An 18,652-nucleotide genomic window follows, 5' to 3' on the forward strand; every position below is an offset into this window, starting at 1 on the left:
ATGGATGGATGATGGATGCCTGGCCACACTGCCTGGCCAGCAGCAGCTCAGCTGCCCTGTGGAAGCTGAGTGGCTTCCTCATGGTCTGAAGTGCTGATGGAGCAGTGCAGCTCACACCATACCCACATGGAGCAACAGAGCTCAAGGGCCCTACACATCCTGCACACAACTGCTCTTTAGAGGGTTTCTTTAAAGTCTGGCTCTAAGCTAATTCAGACATCACTCTAAAGATCAGACTGCTTTAATTATCCTGTGCATGCCATAGTTAACGGATGAGGTAAGAATTTATGACTCACATTAACTGCCAGTCACCAGTTTCAGTCTTCCACATCATGATTCCTTTCCTACAAATTACTGAACAAAGCTATTTCAAACAAAGCCTTCTGGAAGTTTTTGTGTTAACTGTTCAGGAAAGAGCTAAATGCTCACATCAAGAAATAATCTTACTTCATTTCTGTGCAGAGCTCTGCAGGACAAGTTTTTTTTCATTTTTTAGACTTGTTTTCAGGAGTTGGTGGATCACAGTGCCTCACTGATGGTCTAGAAAGGACACTGCAGTCTGTGACATTTGGATGACTAAAATTTAAACACTGTTTGCAGAATGTACGTGACAGAAATATGGAGAAGTATAATTAATGTTGTGAAATGTTTTGGGACTCTTGTGAGCCCTGCAACACTGTGAAGGGAGCTGGGATGGTTCACAAGATGAGAAACCTTGGGGCCTCCATGTGGTTCTAATCTTTAGCCAGAATGGATGGAGTTTTTTATTTCCACTGTTGGTTTTGGGTAGGCTGACATTGGAAATCTTTACACTCAAATTTGTAATATGAAGATAATTTCATTTCCTGATTTTAAAAGTACATATATAAAAAATAGATAATTTAGGCATCAACAAATTGGTAAACCTTACCTATCTGATTCCTACTTGCTGAGTAAAAAGCATTGACAACAGCAGCTCCGCTTATCCACCTGGTAACACCAGAAGAATAAACATTAGTATTTCAATTGTTAATGGCAAAATTAATGATTGCTGGAATAAACCTAGAAACTGTGTAACAGAATCACAGAATATTTGAGGTTGGAAGGTACCTTCTCCTGTGCAAACTGGATAAAAGACTAGACATAGTAATATTAAATACTTACTCCTCTTTGTCCACCTTTTCTCGAAGCTTTTTCAACCTTTTCTTCTGGGTAAATACTAAATTTTGAATAATGTTTTCAAAGTATTCTTCTTCTTTGTAGTTCAACTAAAAAGAAAAGGGGAAGAGAAGTTAGTGGTGGTGTTACTGATATGGGGTAAGACACATGGATCAGGAAGATCTAGTCTTAAGCATGATGAGCTAAGCAACACATTTCTAAGAGTATTTTTTGATCTACAGTTAGACCTTGGTTTGCAGAGCTCTGCTACATCACAGAGTTGATATTGTAGCTGAATCTATGTTAGCTGCTGGGTATTTTTTCCAGAGCTCTTCATTCTCTCTTTCTATACATATTTTGAGTGGGATTCAGCAATTGTTGGCCCAACCTCTGGAGCTGCCTGCTGCAAGCCAGTGGCTGCCAGTTTGCTGAGGAGCAGTTCCAGCTCAGACAAACACCCCAGTCAGCTCTGTGTCTGTGCATGCACTGCCCAGAGCTGGGCCAGTCTGTGCCAGGTGGAACACTGCACTGGCCACCATGGCTCTGTGCTTGTCCTCACACAATCCCTCCAGAATGTGGACATGTCCATCAGAGCCTGTCACATCTGTGTGCCACATCCTGTGCTGGGTCAGATGTGCCACATCCCATGCTGGGTCAGCCTGTCACACCTGTGTGCCACATCCCATGCTGGGTCAGCCTGTCACACCTGTGTGCCACATCCCGTGCTGGGTCAGCCTGTCACATCTGTGTGCCACATCCCGTGCTGGGTCAGCCTGTCACATCTCTGTGCCACATCCTGTGCTGGGTCAGATGTGCCACATCCTGTGCTGGGTCAGCCCTACCAGGCTGGCTGCTCACACCTCCTCCCTTCCCCTGCAGCTGGGCACACCTGGGGCTGTTCTGGGCACGTGGGGCAAGGAAAGCAAATGCACATTTTCTTTGAATTCTCTAATTCTCCTGCCTCTTGTGCAAACTTACCTCCTGGTACTCGCTGTTGAGCTTGTTGTCATCTGTCACAATCTCATCGGGATAACCAATCCTCTCTCTAATTGCTGTTGCCTAGGGACAAGGGAATTTGATATCCATAGCAAATCCAGCCATGTTTTTAAATAATAAGTTATATAAGAAAGACAATATGGAAGCCACTGCGGAAACCGCAGGATGTTAATTATATATAAGTTTTGTTCACATTTTTTATTCATTGAAAGCACAAGTTTATGGGTTTTATCCTATTCCTCCTAATAGCCAGAAATAATTTTCATTTTCAGTATTGTTTTCTTGTAGATATTCATTATCTAGCTCCTTAATCACTTATTTGAAAGTTAATCACTTATTGAAAAGTCTTAATCTTGTATACAGATTCTACCCATTTTGTGTGCCTATCTCTGGAGGCCCCTTCCCATGGAATCCTAAGCTGCTGTGTCTGTATAAGCACAGCTCTAAATGTGTTTCTATTATAATAGAGTGATAGAAGCTACTGCTTATTTTTTGTCAGGATAAACAATTAAAATACCAATTCATACTGAACTGCGCATTACCAATATTTCAGACAAAACTTACTTTTTGTTCTGCTCTTTTTTTGGTCTCTGCATCCATCCAGGGAAGTTCATCTAAGGTTTTTATAAAAACGTCACGTATATCTGCAATCATTTCTTCAACCTGGAAAAAACATCAGAATGTTACAAACCCACAGAGTAAGATGGTGGGCAATGCAGTTCAGTCATTCAGGTAACCAAACCCTGATAGACATTGCCCCGCTGGATGTTGTTCATCTGATGGAATCATTGTGTTTGTGCCAGCCCCAAAAATGGCTTGTTTCACTCCAGTGGTGATCACTGGAAGGCTTTGCTTCAGGTCCATTTTCAGGAACTTTCTGTGTGGCTGAAGGCAAACAGAAATAGCCAGTTGCCCCTGTGCCCAGTGGTGGCAGGATGTGAATTAGTCTCAAAGCACAGCAGTGGCTGCAGGTGCCAGCTGCTCCTGGGGTGTGAGGATTGGCTCGTGCACAGCCTGCCCATGCACCTGGCTCAGAGAGCAGGCAGGAGCCTCTCTCCCTCCAGCTGTGCACCTGCAATCCCCACATTTCACACTGTACTCTAATAAAAACTTGCATTTTAAAACCTTTGCAATAACCATTATTAACACTTTAATACAAACTTAAAAACCAAACCCACTTTGATTACACTGCAATAAAAGGTGCAGTGACAGCTGTGTCAGGACGAGCATGGTGGTGACAAAGTGACACTTTGGTGGCACTTGGGCTGAGGGGCTGAGGGCTTTACCACGTGTTTGCTGTCCCCAGCAAAGGCCTCCTCCACGTAGAGCCGGCCCACGGCGCTCTCCATGTTGGCGTTGACGTAGTTGGCACAGCGGCGCCACGCAGCGCTCTCGGAGCTGGTGCCATAAAGGGCCTGGGGACACAAGAGCAGGGCAAACAGAGCTGGCAGGGCAGCCTCTGAAAGCCCAGCACACCCAGCTCACACTCCTGGCTGGGGCACCCAGCTGCACTCGCTCTGGAAGGGCAGCATCTTTACAAAAATTCTTACAGAGGGAGAAATTCTGCTGTGGAAATACTAAAAACTTCCATGTCCAGTTGCTGAAATTGCTCAGCATTTCCTTAAAAGCACTAAGCTATCATCAGTCTCAAATGACTGAAAACCAAGATTGAGGCCATAATGTTTGCCTTGGAATATATTCCTTTGGATGATGAAGAGTTTCTAACAAGTCAGTCAGAACTGTAATCCCTTGCAAATAAATTGGACTGTTCTGATACCAAAATGGGGATTAATTTAGATTTGGAAAAACAAGAGACCAAGTACCAGAGCACTGCTTTCAAATCTACCCAGCTATCTGGCATAAATCCCATAAATTATAGATACACTCCAGCAGAGGCTCAGCAAACGCGTCTGGCTTTTGTGTGCAAAATCCAAAATCCATTAAATATTTATATACTACACCTCCATAGAAAAGCTGTCTTTTGTGGCTCACAAAAGCCATCATTAAGACTTGGGGAGAGATGAATTTCTGCACCTTACGGAAAGCATTCCTCGTGTCCTTGTAGTCCCGGCTGAGGCTGTTGACAAGATCCATCACAAATCGCCAGGTCATGTAATTCTGAAGGTCTCTGTTCAACAAAACAACAATAATAAGCTGCTGATGTTTTGAGGCATTTTAAGTGTTCTGAAAAGAAAAATGCAAATACCAAATAGCAAATGCTTATCACACCTACCTGGAAGAGTATTTTTCAAGAATAGACCCAAGCTTGAGAAGGTAGTCAGGGTCATAAACAATGACATGTTCTGTGTTGTCAACATTGATTTGGACAGTTGACATGATAGCATTTATGAATTCTGACCAGTTGAACACCTAGAAAATCAACATGCATTATGATATGGTCCAATCATAAACAGTTTAAATATGTTTGCATGACACAAATTCTCTGCCTTTGGTTTCCCTAATATTTGCACTACTTATAAATGGGATCATTGTAATAAGAACTGGCCTGAGATCATTATAGCTCTGAAAATGTTGTTAACACAGGGGGTATTTGGCAGAAAGGGTAGAGAAATTGCTTTGATTTCAAACTAACATGATTTTTTGTTAATTTTTAGTTTCTGTTCTGCCTATTACTTTAGGAAGTGTTGGTGACTTTTCCCTGCCTGTACCTTTGGAAAGGTTTGTTGGAAGAGGTAATGTCTTCCACCAGACAAATGGAAGTAGCTGATGAGAGCAGATGAGCTTTCAGGAGCAGTCACTGCAGGTCTTAGAGAGAAACAGCAAACTTCAAGCTAATCTTGGGAATAATTGCTGTTCTATCCTTAGACATTACAACGCTACCAACTCCCATCAAGTGTCTTTTGAGCATTTAGGAATAAATTTAAATTAGTGCTGATCTGCAGCACCCCTCAGGAACTAATAATAACCAGGGCAATGCCATTCTATGACAGGAGTTGTTGTTTTCTGACAGGATGACTGTAATGGTAACCAACTACACCTGTGGGAGACAGTGAGTTATGAAACCAATTAAACCAGGCAGGAGGGAACTGTCAGAGAATTAAAGTCAATAAAATTGCAGTGAATATGAAAAAGTGCCAGGAATAACAGTGTTTCATTGCACCTTACTGGCCTCAGAAACCTCAATAAAAGTCATGAGAATAAAAACTACCCATGTTCAGTACAGCATTATGTTCCTGACTATACAGCACTGTGTTAGCAAAGCTTGGGCTGGATTTCAGCTGCACTCTGGTGCCATGAGTCAAAGGCTGCCCTGCACAAACAGCACATGGCTCAGGGTGAGAGCAGAGCTGACACATCCCGGGGGAGCTGCAGTGGGAGGGATGTGGAGAATTGTCCTATATCATGGGCCTGACAGCCTGGGCTCCTTTCTGCTTGCCTTGGGAGCAATATTTACAGAGGCAATGTTGGACAAACTGGATTTTTGTTCTGAGTCTGCAGCCCTGGACAAACAGAGTGGAGCTGAGTAGTCCACTAAACCCTGAAGCAGCTGGTGGCTGCAGGCTGGACTTTCATTCCTGAACCCAAGAGGATAAGGAACAGGATCACAGAATCACAGAATGGCTTGGGTTGGAAGGGATCTTAAAGATCAACTATTTCCAACCCCCTGCCATGGGCAGAAACACATTCCACTGGATATTTTATTTTTCCTTTGTGCTTTTCCATCTCTTTATGTTGAGGCAGATGGGAAGATGTTCTCCTTCAGGTTAGGAGAAGCAGTGGGTACAGAATGTGAGTAGAGTTCAGTGTCATCAGCAGAGTAGGTAAGGCTGTGCACATCAGGGTTCAATTGCAAATATGTCATGTCTTTAACAGAAAAAAAAAATAAATCAGGCTTCATTGTTTAATCCCATGAGTGATAAATTAGAGGTTAAAATAACAGGTTATTGATCACTCACCTTATGATTGATTTTCAGTGTGAAGTTTTTTTGGAGTTGTGCCAAGGTCATTTTATTGTACAGCAGAAGTGGATCATTTCTGTCCTCTGATTTTGTTGTTGCCTGTCAGAATTAATCAGGAGAAAATTACTGAGTATATTGAGTCAGTTCCCAGGAGTTTTAGTTCTGACCAGGGTGCACGGCTGTCCTGTGTGTTGTTTGTGAGCCAGGTACTGCTGGGGAGACACAACCCCCAGCTCACACAGCTCACTGCTGCTCTGGGCACTGGCAGTGTGCACTGCTGACTGCAACATCTGCATCCACAACAACAGATTTCACCCTTTTAAAGTGCTTTGAGAAATCAGTTATGCCAAGCCTCCTTTTATCTCTATCCTTCTCTTCCGCTTCCGCTTTCCTATTCTATTGTGCATTCAGTGGGGTTTTTCTGTGTTTTTTTAACAAATTCCCAAGAGCACAATGCCAGCTCTCTTCAGTCACATCCAGGCTGATACTGAGTTTTGGATGAAAGGTTAAAATCCCAGGCAGTGGCAGCTTCCCCAACACCAGCTGGACTCCACCAGCAGCAACTGCTGCAGGGACATTGCAGCTGTGGGTTCCTTTCATACTCCTCTTTAAAACCTTTCTTCAATGAATTCCCTTTTTGATAATAATTTCCTATCTCTGATCCAAGCCCAGAGATGTGTTTCTCACAAAAATGAAGAAAATCAAAATCAGACGGTTTTAGTTTATAGAAATGGTTTTCCCAAGTACTTGACCTTACTATCAGTGTAACTTCAAAAATAGCTGAAGCTATAAAATATGTGTTCAGCCTGTTTCATGGTCATCCTCAGCTTCAGATCCTGCTGCAATGGTTAATGATAATAAGCCATGGTTTGCTCATGAATGCCTTTGGTTTTCTCCATGCACATTCAAACTCTCACTATTTCTCCAAAGTCAAATTAATATTATTTTTCCTTTGTCTTTTTCTTTTAAGGGAGAACAATGTTTGGTTAAAAATGCCCTTGGAACAATCAGCATTGTGGAGCAGCTTGTGCAGCACAAACATGACTTTGTGTTCACAGCAGGCCAGGGGCTGGGAATCTGCTGCTCTGGGATCCAAACAGCCCACAGGGAAACAGGACAAAGGGAGGAGAGGCCCCAAAGCATCTCCCAGAACTCCAAACCACATTAACCAAAGCCCAGATCTGTCTCTCTCTGCTCTTGCAAGGCTTCTGTGAACAGATCAGGATAAAACATTTCATTGCTTGGAAAACAGCTGCCTGAAATACTTTCCCTTGCTCCTCCCAGAACACAGCTGTATTTCTGTCTGTTCCTTCAGGTACAACAGGTTCCACATATTTCTACTCCCACAAAGCAGCATCAGCAAACCAAGCTAACCACTCACTTTACAGTCAGCTCTCAGATATCATGAAGAAAAGTCAGTTATTTAAAGGATAGTTTAAAGATGTTTTTCTTACATTGGCAATCTCCGTCTCCAAGTCCATAACTCTTCTCATTTGTTCAGAAATCTCATTCTCATTGACAGAAATATTTCTTTCTTGTAGGATTAGTTTAGCTACAGAAATCATGAAATCAACATAGGCAGAACATGCCTGCAGGAAAAAACAGGAACAGTTTTAAGACAAAGTTCTTCAAAGTAGAACATACCTTAATTATCTTCAAGATTTCATCTTCATTTTTATGAACTACAGTTCTTCATCCCTTATTTAAACAGGTCAATTTAATGGGAAATAGGGTTAGATCACAACTGGAAATTAAGTGTGAACATCCCCTCACAGAGCACTGCTGGGTAACTGGAGCACTGTTCAAAGCTGAACACTCCCAGCGACCGCACTGTTTGCATTATTTACACTGAGACATTTGTGTGTCCATATTTAAACCATCACCCATGTTTTTTCTAGCTCACTTTAATTACAGCTTCCAAAAATACTGTTTCTAAAGAGCTGTGTTCCCAGGAACATAAAACAAGGGAATTGGCTTTGTGGGAAAAGCACTCCCTGATGCACTCCTCCAGTGCTTCTTGAAACAGAACTCTTGTTGCTGTATGCAAAGTTAGGTATACTATAGACAATATATATGAAATTTATCATTAAAAAGTTCACTGATGATAAGCCAGAAGGGACAGGGATGGGACAGGGACAAGGATGGGACAGGGACAGGGGCTGGGCAGCACAGAGCTGCCAGCAGGGACAGGGATGGGACAGGGACAGGGATGGGACAGGGACAGGGATGAGACAGGGACAAGGCTCACAGCAGCTCAAAGGGCTGAACTCCCAGTGCCAGCTGCAAGCAAGAGAGTTCATTTCAGAAAGAAAAAAGCCCATGAAACCACTGCCAGCTACAACAAGTCACAAAAGACAGTGCATAACAACCCTGTAAAAAACATCATAAAATTCAATACAGCTATTACCTCAAACCAGTAAGTTACAGAGACTTTTAGGTGCCAGTCAGTGACTTTTTTTTTCTCCTAAGTGCAGCTCTTAAGTCAGGTAGCAAAAAACTAAGTCAGCTAATTTCAAGTGGACTGTATAAATAATCTCAGCTATTCCAGTGGAAACTTAAGACATCAGAATCACTCCTGTCTGAGCAGAGCCATCCTGTATCTTACAAGAGAAAAAGATTTTTAAATTATCTTATTGGCAGGTTCCACCTGTAGCTCTGGGGTGGGAAGTCCTGCTAGAGGCAGAGGCCAGAGGCCAGTGGGAAGGAGCAGGAGGCAGAGATGATGTTTGCAGCTCCTGGAGTGGAATTACACAGCAGGAAGCAGAGCCAGGAGCAGGCTGTGCTGGAGAGTGGGGCTGGGAGGAGCAGCTCTCCCTTGGAGCAGTCCTGCTTGGGAGGACACTGGGACACTGGAACCTGCCTGCCACTGATAAAGCTGTTTTTCAACAATACTTCCTCCTTTGCTTTGCAGCAGTGCAGAGCTGATACTCAGGTAGGTCAGAGGACGGGAATTGTCTCTCAGTGCTGCAGTTAACACAACACATGGAAGGAGCAGATTGTGCAATGTGAGCCAGCTCCTAAAGGCCATCTCACATGGAACTGAGCAGTTCAGATGGCAATGATTGTCTTAATGAGCATGTGATCTGTAATCAAATATAATCACTATTAACTGTTGGCACATCAGCAAAATACCCAAATGGCCTGTACACTTTCTCATTGCTTCTGCATTTAATTACACAGAAGGAATGTGGTTAATTAAAGGTCACTGTGGTAGCAGTTTCAGCTCCATGACTTCAGCACAGACACCCATCAGCTCTCAAGGACTTAAAGCACATCCAAGATTAGCAACAGGGATTCAGTGTCAGTGCTAACAGGTTAATGAGACCGGTAGAAGTAATGAGTAAACAAGAATTAAAGGAGACCATGTGAGGTTTCAGGTATCTGAGCCATTTCTGTGGTATCACATCCTTTTGCTGCTGTGTTTGTGTTCAGCAGTTGATGTGGAAGACTGTGATCTTTTCAGATCTTTCATGCAGCAAAGTGTGTCCTTGGTTCTGAATGTTCTGTTTTTCTTTCCAAGCCTATTCCTGGTGGAAGTAGTTCACCTGCAGCATTTGCCAGTTGCTGCCAGTTGGTCACAGCTCAGAAGTGGCCTCCTTTTTGCAGTGACAGAACAGGGCTGATCATGACCACTTCTATTCTGTCTAAATACAACTCTGACAGCCAGGGGATAGCTCTTGATCCAGCTGTGAAGCCTGGCAGAGGCTTTGTAACAAAGCTAAATTGTTTTATATTTATCTCCTTCCAAAAGGTCTTAAAAAGTCAAGCAGCTGCCTTGAAAACACAGGTTAAAACATGAGAACTGCCAGCAGCAGTGTGTCAGCTCCCACTCACCTCTTGGTATGCACCAGTGCACTCGTAGTAGTCCCGAGAAGGCAGGCCCAGCCCAGGCTGATCAATCTGTAAATGCAAATAAAAACTGAGAAGTGCTTAAGGGGAAGTGGCAGAGCATTATGCTGTTCTTTTGGTAACTACAGGCGCTGATGCTTCACTGGCCAAATTATTTTCTGGCTGCAGGGGCGTTCCTCTCTCATCCTGCTGCCCACCTTTGACTATTTTCATTCTCATTAAATGTTTTGGTTTTCTTTTCAATCTTTTTCTTCTCCTGTTGCTGAACACTGCAAGGCACTGGTAGCCAGTGTGAAAACAGGTGAAGTACAGATGACAAAACAGCCCAGAGACAAGCTAGGCAGCTCCTGCATCCCTGAAATCCCTGCACGTGAAGTGCTCACGGCTCCATCCACCCACTGACAGGAGAGATTGGCCCTTTGCTCCTCTCACTGCTGCATCCCAGCAGGCACCAGACTTCTCCTGCCTTGTCTGGATGTTCGAGTTTCAGAGATGACCTTTCTGTCTCTGTCATTCCCATCTCACTGACAGTAACAGTGTATGAGTGCACACAACAACCATGTCAGCTTGGAGAACACACAGGGAACTGCAAACCCAGAGTCTCAGCTGAAAACTACATTAATTCACAAATTCATCTACAAAGTACTAAGGTCAAATTCAAATCACTGATCTTTCTCCTTGTTAACATTTATGTCTGTGCTTCCAGTTATCTGCTGCACTTTTATGATCAACATAAGGAAGGCAGACTTACGTGAATGATATGTGCTGTGGAATTTTTATCATCTGTTCCAACAAAAAAATTAATAAGGACCTTTTTTCCATATCTGGAGTTGAGCTGTGCAATAGCTGTCTCAGCTGTCCAAGCAGTACCTAAGCAAATGAAAGGTATAGTCAGTCAGTCTCTATTTTTGGTAAGCAATAAATTAAATAACTTAGATATTTTTACGAAAAGGAAATAAGCACAGGTTATCTTACCATAGGAAGCATTCCAGTTAGTTGTTGCTACAGGCCACTCAGACACATTTGGCAATAAACTAATTAGAGGCCTTCCACCTCTGCTATCAATGGCAGCTTTTGGAAAAAATAAAACAAGTTACCATGACATTTTAAACCCCACAAATGTTATATATTAAAATATGTATTATAATGAGTTCAGAACAATGAAGCTGAGAACTGTTTCCCCCATCACCACAGCAGCAGTTTGCTCTGATGTATGACTGTGTTTTAACATTTAATGTAAAAATGTTCCAGACACAAACAGCATATGCAGATCCCTGGGACCATGACATTGAAGTACTGTCTTTTTTTTTCTCTCTGCTGATAGTTTGAAATAATAGTTTTGAAAAGTATTCCTACTGATACAAAAACTATAAAAATGTGATTTAAGAAGCACTGCAAACAGTTTTACTGCTCTGTTCTCATGGCAGAGCCTGGTGTGCCAGGTAGTTTTCATCTCATGCCTGGTAACTTCTTCAAAACAAGTTAATTCCCATTTAACTGAAAGGATTTGAGTTTATATATCTGCAGCAAATTAGTAACCAAAGAGTTACCTAAAGTAACTGAAGTTACCTAAAATACCTAAGGTAGTAAAGCAGGAGGTACAATACCAATTTTACTGCTGACATTCTGACTGGACTCTATAGAACAGATACATTTTCATTTTCTCTGAGGATATCTGAGAAGGGATGCCCAGAACAGGATACAAGTGCAGCTGCCTGAGGCAGGGCCCCGTGGGTGCTGTGCAGGAATCCTGTGTGCAGTGGCCTCAGGGAACACTCACTTTCATTTATGCAGGACCTGTACAGAGTTTTTGCCTTCTGCACCGCTGGGATATCGTTGGTGCTGGGGGTGTCGAGGACATCTGAAACACACACAGATGAGCACAGTGATCATTCCTGCTCCATCCTGGTGGGTCCTGAGCAGCAGGGCTGGGCCAGGAGCGCTCTGTGTCCGTGGCCAGCTCCAGGGAGGCTGAGGGGAAAAGCTCTGGAGCTGAAAAGCCCTGCAGTGGCTGCAGTCTGTGTTAGTACGGGGGATGTAACCGATAGCAGATACTCTGTAGGTCACCCTGTGGGAAAGACAAACGCTCTGACTTCTCAGGGACAGGTTTTAAGCAACCAGGCTATTGTGTGAAGACACAGCTGGCAAAACCAGGAGATAGGCCAAGGGAAAAAAAAAAAGGTATTTAGCCTGGAGAGAGCGGGTTGGAGAGCATCACATGAGAACAGAGTGACTTCTTGGACTCTGTTATTTTCACCTGAAAAAAGGCATGGTGAACAATTTGATACTGTTGCTATGACAGGTAGGAAAAAGGCTTGCCTGGCTCTTTGGGATTTCTGATGGAACACAGATATGCAGGACATGGGCTGCCAGAGAGCAGCTTCCAGCATTTCAGCTGATGTGGATACAGCCAGACTTCCCTCTCCTCCTCCTCCTCCTCCTCCTCCTCCTCCTTCAGCTGCCTGGTGCTGTCGCTGGGGCAGGCTCAGGGTGGGGACTGCAGTTGTTCTGATCTGCAGATACCAGCAAGGGCAGGTCTGCTCAGCTCTGCTTCAGTGTCAGACACAGCAACACACTCCCAGAACTCTCCAAGCAAACAGTTTGGGGCAGATTTGTCTTGAACCAAACACAAAAACCTGAAATATCTGCTAGTATTTTAAGCTTTGCTAGAAAACCACAACTTCTTAGGATAACACGTAAAGAAGAAACTTTATTTAGTCCCCAAACTCCACTGACCTTTTAAAACAACTTCTAGTTCGTCTCTCAAAATGTCAAAGTTGCTATAACGGGAGCTGGTCTCGGGGATGACGTTCCTCTTGAGCCACCCTCCGCAGGCGTACTGGTAGAAGTCGTGGCAGGGCCTGGCACTGGGGTCCATGTTCTCCAGGATCCGCGCGGCTGCGGGCACACAGAGAGCCTTCACAGAAACACACCGATGCACTTGGCTTCTCTCAAGAGGGAAGTCATAAATGCATTTAGTTTAGAATAGGCTCAAGCTTACTTGAATGTTCTAGACCAAACAAAGTTCTCATTGGCGAACAAGGAATTACTATTCCTGTGCTGACCACAACTTCCATACTTTCCAGTTGGCTGTGTTTACTGGCAGTAAACTGACAGATGTTCCTGCTCCCTGTGAGTGGTCACTCAGCTCTAAATAAAATGTAGGATGTTTCATTTACCCTTCACTCACCCTTCTTTGTACTGAAATGTGGTGAAAAGGGACATTAAAAGCACAAGACGTAGCAGAGGTTAAGTATCCGCTGTAATGGAATTTTGGTAATTATGTGTGATTTAGACTCAATTGAATCCTGTCTATTTCAATAAAATACTGACTTTGTGGCACTATTTCAGTTCTTGTCAGGAAAGGTTTTTTCCATTAATGCCTTCTGGAAGCTACACTCATTTTTAGACTTGCTCCACATTTTACTCTAGAACTGATACTGCCTCTTGCTATCTCTTTGACCCTCTGCAGTCGCTTGTCCAAGACTGGCCAGTCGTGACAGGGATTCTCAGCGAAATCCAAATCCTTGATGACAGCTTCCCAGCTGCTGTCCATAAACTCTCTGGGCTTTTCCCTGTACCTATTCCTATTCCACCCAGACTGCTTCTACCACCAGGATGCCAGAACAGAGTGTCACAGAAAGGAGAGATCTTAGGAGTCAGGCAAGAGCTAGGGATACCTCTGAATTTCCCAGGATACTGAATATTCTTCCCATTTTTCTGACACTATTTTTAGTAAATTATGAGGCTTGTGATTTCAAGTGTTCATTCCTCCACATGGGCAAGTCAAATATTTATAGTTATTTTTCCAGTACTTTCAATATTTTCCATGTCTCCTGTGCTGGTGGAAATGGAGAGAGTCTGTGGTGTTGATTTTCCTGCCCCCATTTTTCTGTTGGCTTAGGAGTGCTCCATTCTAGGCCAACATCTGATGTTTTTACTATGTTCCAGTGCCTGCAGGATGGAAACAGCCATGGACAGGTGAATTTTCAACCTCAGACTGCTTCAGTAGCATAAAACCCACTGTGGAAAGAGATGCAAAGTCTCCTAGCTGGTGGTTTTCCTTCTGAAGTCAATGGCTTCAGGGTGACTTCTATTTGAAGGGACACAGGATCATGGCAACAGCCAAGAGATTGGGAAATTCAGTCATGTTTTTACTAAGTGTGACACTTGCTGCAGCCCCAAGTGCTCTGGGATTGTGGAAGCTTTGGTTCTGGTTTCTGTCTTTTTTGCTCTGTTTCACTTAGGGGAAGGGGAGTGTTTTGAATGCTGCAGTTTATTCCTGTCCTAACTCCACCTATTTGCTGTGAAAGAGGAAAGTTGTAACTATTCCTAACATCTCCTGTTTTAAGGGTATCCCTCTGAATCTCTCTGCCAGACCAGGGCAGCACCTGAAGGGCATCACTGTCCCTTGGATGACCTTGGCATGTGTCAGTCCAGCACCACAGACTTTCCTAGGCAGGAGTGGACAGCCCAGCTGGCTCAGTCACAGCCCTGCCAAACACTTACAGAAGGACAGAAACATCTGACACCAAGAAAACATGGCCCATATCCATTGACTTGTCACTTAGGGGAAAACCTCACAACAAAACCCAGGAGAAATCCACATCTTGCTTAAATGAGAGAGATCATTACCAGTGTGATACCAAACCTGGCTTGAACTGTGCAGCCGGGTTGCTCTGCTTGGAGGCAGCACCGGGGTGATCCTCTGTGCCTGCTCGTGTCACTCAGAAATAATCATCTCTTTTAACTCTCCTGCTCCAAGGTCCAGGCCAGCCAACATTAGCTATCCAACTTTTATCAGAACTTAAAGCTTAAATACTGCAAAAGTACCAGAAAGAGCTCAGCTGTGGGAACTGTGGTTTTTCATGTAGGGCTGTGTGTGAAGTACATACACTAAATATGACCATGCAGAATACTCTCTTCATGAGTGTTATTTGCACACCTGAGCCCCAAGATAACCATTCATTATTTGGCTGATACCACAGATATATTATAATCAAGGGAATGTGATTATGTTAGGAATATTTTGTTATTCTATCTCTAATCCAGGTGAATTCATACCTGTACAAATACAGGCAATACACAGTGTACTCTTCATTAGTGCTCAGTGTTGCTGTGACAAACCAGTGTTTGGCTTTGTTCCTACTGTCACTTGTTTACTCAGTTCTTACCTGCCACCAAGAATGTAGAGCTTCATACACTTGTATATGATCAATGTAATGATTAATCTTATTGTATACTCCTGACTGTCAGTTGTTGCTTTAATGGCTTACAAATAAAGTAATATAAGATGGCAAAGCAACCAGTGACCTGGGGAGGATTCAGGAGCAAAACAATGTGCTTACCTAGGTAAGAAACAGAGATCAAAATCCCCTGTTCCATCAGGCTGTGCTGCCTGAGCTCAGGGAAGTTAACAGAGTGTGTCAGCTTATCCAAAAAATGCTCAAATGTACAAACTCCATCGTATCTTCCTGTGCTACACTGCAGTGGTCTCACAAATCCATGGATAACAGTGCCATGCAGTTACTGGTATTTTACCCTGGGTATAACCAGTGAATTCTCACTACATTTTTTCTTCTTTATTTGATCATTATTTGTTTTACTACATTTTTTTTTCTTCTGATCATTTATTTGCAGCTCTTCTCTCAAATGAACAATCAATTGTATCAGTATCTTCACTTTATCCCTTTCCAGAGGTTAAATGCTGTTAAAGCGTTTAACAGAAGCATAAAAGGGCAAAATTGTTCTGATTAATTAATTTAGGCATTTTTGCTACATTGTGCCTCATTGCTCCAAACTTCCTGCTTTTCCTTTTGGAGTTGGTCCATCATCAGATAGTCTGTCTGAACTCCCTTGTAGCAATGTGTATTTAGCTGAGAATGAGCATCAGCAGAGATTAAAAACAATCTGCTAGAGAACTAATTGGCTCATTTTCCAAACCACAGCATGAGCTTTCATGCTGGGAGAAGAACACCTTGGAAGTGGAATGAAAAGACAGTGATGGCCACCTGAAATAAACCTTATGTCTGTCCCATGCTGATGACAATCTGCAGTTCCTGGGATGAGGGGCTGCCCTGGGGCTTTCCCTGACTCCAACAGGACTGGGGTGTGAGCAGCCTGAAGCCAGTAGTCCCATGGAAGTAAGGAAATCAATACACTGATTTTCCTGTGCTGTTTCTGGTGTATCTGCAAGTCTAAATGGTGTCTACAAATCAGAACCTTTTGGGAGCCTCCCTTGGGATGCTGTGTTCCTGGGACTCTTACAACTGCACTTGTCACTGAAGGATGAAGCAGATTGTCAGAATATAACAAACTGAATCTTTTGGACATGGAGCATGACTTTGTAAGATTGACAAGATCATAGCACAGGAGTTTACTTTTGGAGAAGAACTATGCTAAGAAAATCGTGTGGGGTAGCAGACCCACACTTTCACGTGCCACTCTTGCCTGCAGTTACATGGGAGAATTCCATGTTTAAAAACACATACATTAATTTAAAACATACGTATTTTCATTCTTACCTGATTTGATACAGTCTGGCGTCTTACAAACCCCATCTAAAAGAGAATACAATCATAATCTTAATTCTTTACTCAATGTCAGTATAATAAAATCTACTGTAAATATTTCCATTGACATATTATCTTACTGTACACTGCAATTTAATTGCCTGTACAGTAAGATAATATGAATGGACACATTACACTCAGTAAGGGAATATTTATAGGATCAGGCTCTAAAAATATCATCATCTTGAACCCTTTAGGGTAATTCAGTGCTAGTCACTCATCATGTGGAATTTTTGGAGTCATCAGAGGAAAATGTCCTATCAATTGGAGGTGGGCAAAATATTATTTTTATAACAAAGAAGCAATTTAGAGAAAAATAGCTCAAGGACTGAAGAGAATTACAAAGCCAGTTTGAATTTAGCAATACTTTACAATGACAAAAGGATTTTCAAGGAATTATATGAAAATTCTCAGACATTCACTCTGAAGTCTTCTGAACAAAATACAGGATTCAGAAACATGAAAATATTTCCTTTTGAGACTTTGAAAATAAAAGTTTTTTGTCCCATAATGGCATTTTTCCATCCCATCATTGAACTACACTTCAATAAAAAGCTTAAACAAAACTATTAAGTACTTCAAAATTAAAGCACTTAATTCCCAATATAAGGAAAAATTCTAGTTTGACACTAGATGGAAATTTTAGCTTCTCTGTGTTATCTTTCCCAAAAATTATCAGGGTATTTCCACCTGAATGAAATTATTTTGCTCTGGCTGCTGAAGCACAAAACCTCTCAGGATGACTGCACTCACTGAGAGTCCTTGCTGCAACAGCCAAAAAGGAAAAGAATAGGGTTTTCATGCATCTCCAGGAACACAAAGGAAGGCCTGGAGTTTGGTTTTCTTCAGCAATGTTGTAATTTGTTGAGATTTTTGCTTACTGAAGCATTAATTACAAACAGAAGTATTCCTAAGTCAGAACAAGCAGATGGTTTGTGTTTACCACAACTTTGCATGAACAAACGAATTTACCGAGTCTCAGTTGGAAAGACGCAGTTTGTGAGTTTTTCCAGCAACAAGGAGTGTGGATGCAGCTTTACATTTCAGGCAGCATCCCCAAACCCTCCCCATTCCCGCGTGCCCGGACTCACCGTCGTACGTGGCGTACAGGGCGATCATGGTGATGGCCACGATGGCCAGCAACACCACCACCACGGCCAGCCCTATCTCCAGGCCACTCCATCCCGGTTTCTTCTTTGGTTTTGGAGTATTCATTTCAGTTATATCCATCTGGCTTTCTGACTTGCCCATAACCCAGCGTCTGGAATGGAAAAGGGAATATTCACTGAGCACTTACTCTGAGTCATGGGCTTGAAACCGGCTCCTCAAGTGCACTGGAACAAAGATGTTTTCTAGGTGAGTTTTCCAATTATTTGTAATACTGCTGGGCTGTCAGTCAGGAATGAAGAATCCTGCCCTCTGCCAGGCCTGGGCACACACACACACACACATACACACACGTACCATGCACTTTGTGTCATGGATCGAGAGCAGAAGACTGGAGTTTCTTCACATGGAGGAGCTTCCTTCACACCACACAGAAAAGGAAGGCCAGCAAACCAAAACCTATTTTTAAAACGTATCTGTGAGGTTTAATCTTGTGTGAAGGTACAGGAGTTCACATGCAGTAAAAAGCAAGTCTCTTTGCTTGAATAAAAATTAACTTAACCTGCCAATTACTTATCTAATGCCAAAGGTCAAAATATGCCATTGTGCTTCGCTGTCACTTCTAAAATATTATGTAAGCAGTTCCTGACTACAGCTTTACAGCTGGCTCTAAATATAGAAAAAGAAATCAGGCTCTGCTGGGAGCCTGTCAAACTCACACTGAAGACAGTGAGCCTTCACAGCAATTTTTAAAGAACTGTGAGCAGGGCTGTCTTTGGGGGTTAGAGCACTGGAAACAGGAGTCACGCAACGCCGCCGGCAGTGAGCTCACGCTCCTGCAGCAGGGCTGGAGACCCACTTTCTGTTGCTCTTCACAGGTAACTGGGCCACCTTTGCTGTGCTGCTGTGCTCTCCCTTCACCTGCTCCTACTTATCCAGGGCCAGACTTTCCTTCACCAGCTGAGATTCCAATCCCTACACACACAGCAATGTATTTCTCAGTATTTCACAATGAAAATCCCTGCCAGCATTTTCTGGGGCTCTTTACAGGCACAAGCAGTACACACCCTT

At 43.0% G+C, this 18,652-nt stretch overlaps 1 protein-coding gene across 1 annotated transcript in view; it reads right to left on the reverse strand.

Moving 5' to 3' along the window:
* MME (membrane metalloendopeptidase) overlaps positions 1 to 18,042 on the reverse strand; it is a 27,796-nt gene extending 9,754 nt beyond the window's left edge. Inside the window, exons 1-17 of the mRNA XM_015637734.2 lie at positions 17,939 to 18,042; positions 17,566 to 17,735; positions 16,427 to 16,462; positions 12,639 to 12,800; positions 11,683 to 11,763; positions 10,878 to 10,973; positions 10,654 to 10,772; positions 9,888 to 9,953; positions 7,508 to 7,642; positions 6,051 to 6,152; positions 4,367 to 4,503; positions 4,168 to 4,261; positions 3,420 to 3,548; positions 2,698 to 2,796; positions 2,116 to 2,196; positions 1,144 to 1,247; positions 911 to 969 (exon numbers count right to left, since the gene is read on the reverse strand). Coding sequence (XP_015493220.1) covers positions 911 to 969; positions 1,144 to 1,247; positions 2,116 to 2,196; positions 2,698 to 2,796; positions 3,420 to 3,548; positions 4,168 to 4,261; positions 4,367 to 4,503; positions 6,051 to 6,152; positions 7,508 to 7,642; positions 9,888 to 9,953; positions 10,654 to 10,772; positions 10,878 to 10,973; positions 11,683 to 11,763; positions 12,639 to 12,800; positions 16,427 to 16,462; positions 17,566 to 17,725 — 1,660 coding nt within the window. The 5' untranslated portion in view covers positions 17,726 to 17,735; positions 17,939 to 18,042. The remainder of the gene's footprint in view (positions 1 to 910; positions 970 to 1,143; positions 1,248 to 2,115; positions 2,197 to 2,697; positions 2,797 to 3,419; positions 3,549 to 4,167; positions 4,262 to 4,366; positions 4,504 to 6,050; positions 6,153 to 7,507; positions 7,643 to 9,887; positions 9,954 to 10,653; positions 10,773 to 10,877; positions 10,974 to 11,682; positions 11,764 to 12,638; positions 12,801 to 16,426; positions 16,463 to 17,565; positions 17,736 to 17,938) is intronic.
* Positions 18,043 to 18,652: the final 610 nt, after the last annotated feature.

This window comes from Parus major, chromosome 9 (assembly GCF_001522545.3).
Source record: "Parus major isolate Abel chromosome 9, Parus_major1.1, whole genome shotgun sequence".
Classification (NCBI taxonomy): domain Eukaryota; kingdom Metazoa; phylum Chordata; class Aves; order Passeriformes; family Paridae; genus Parus; species Parus major.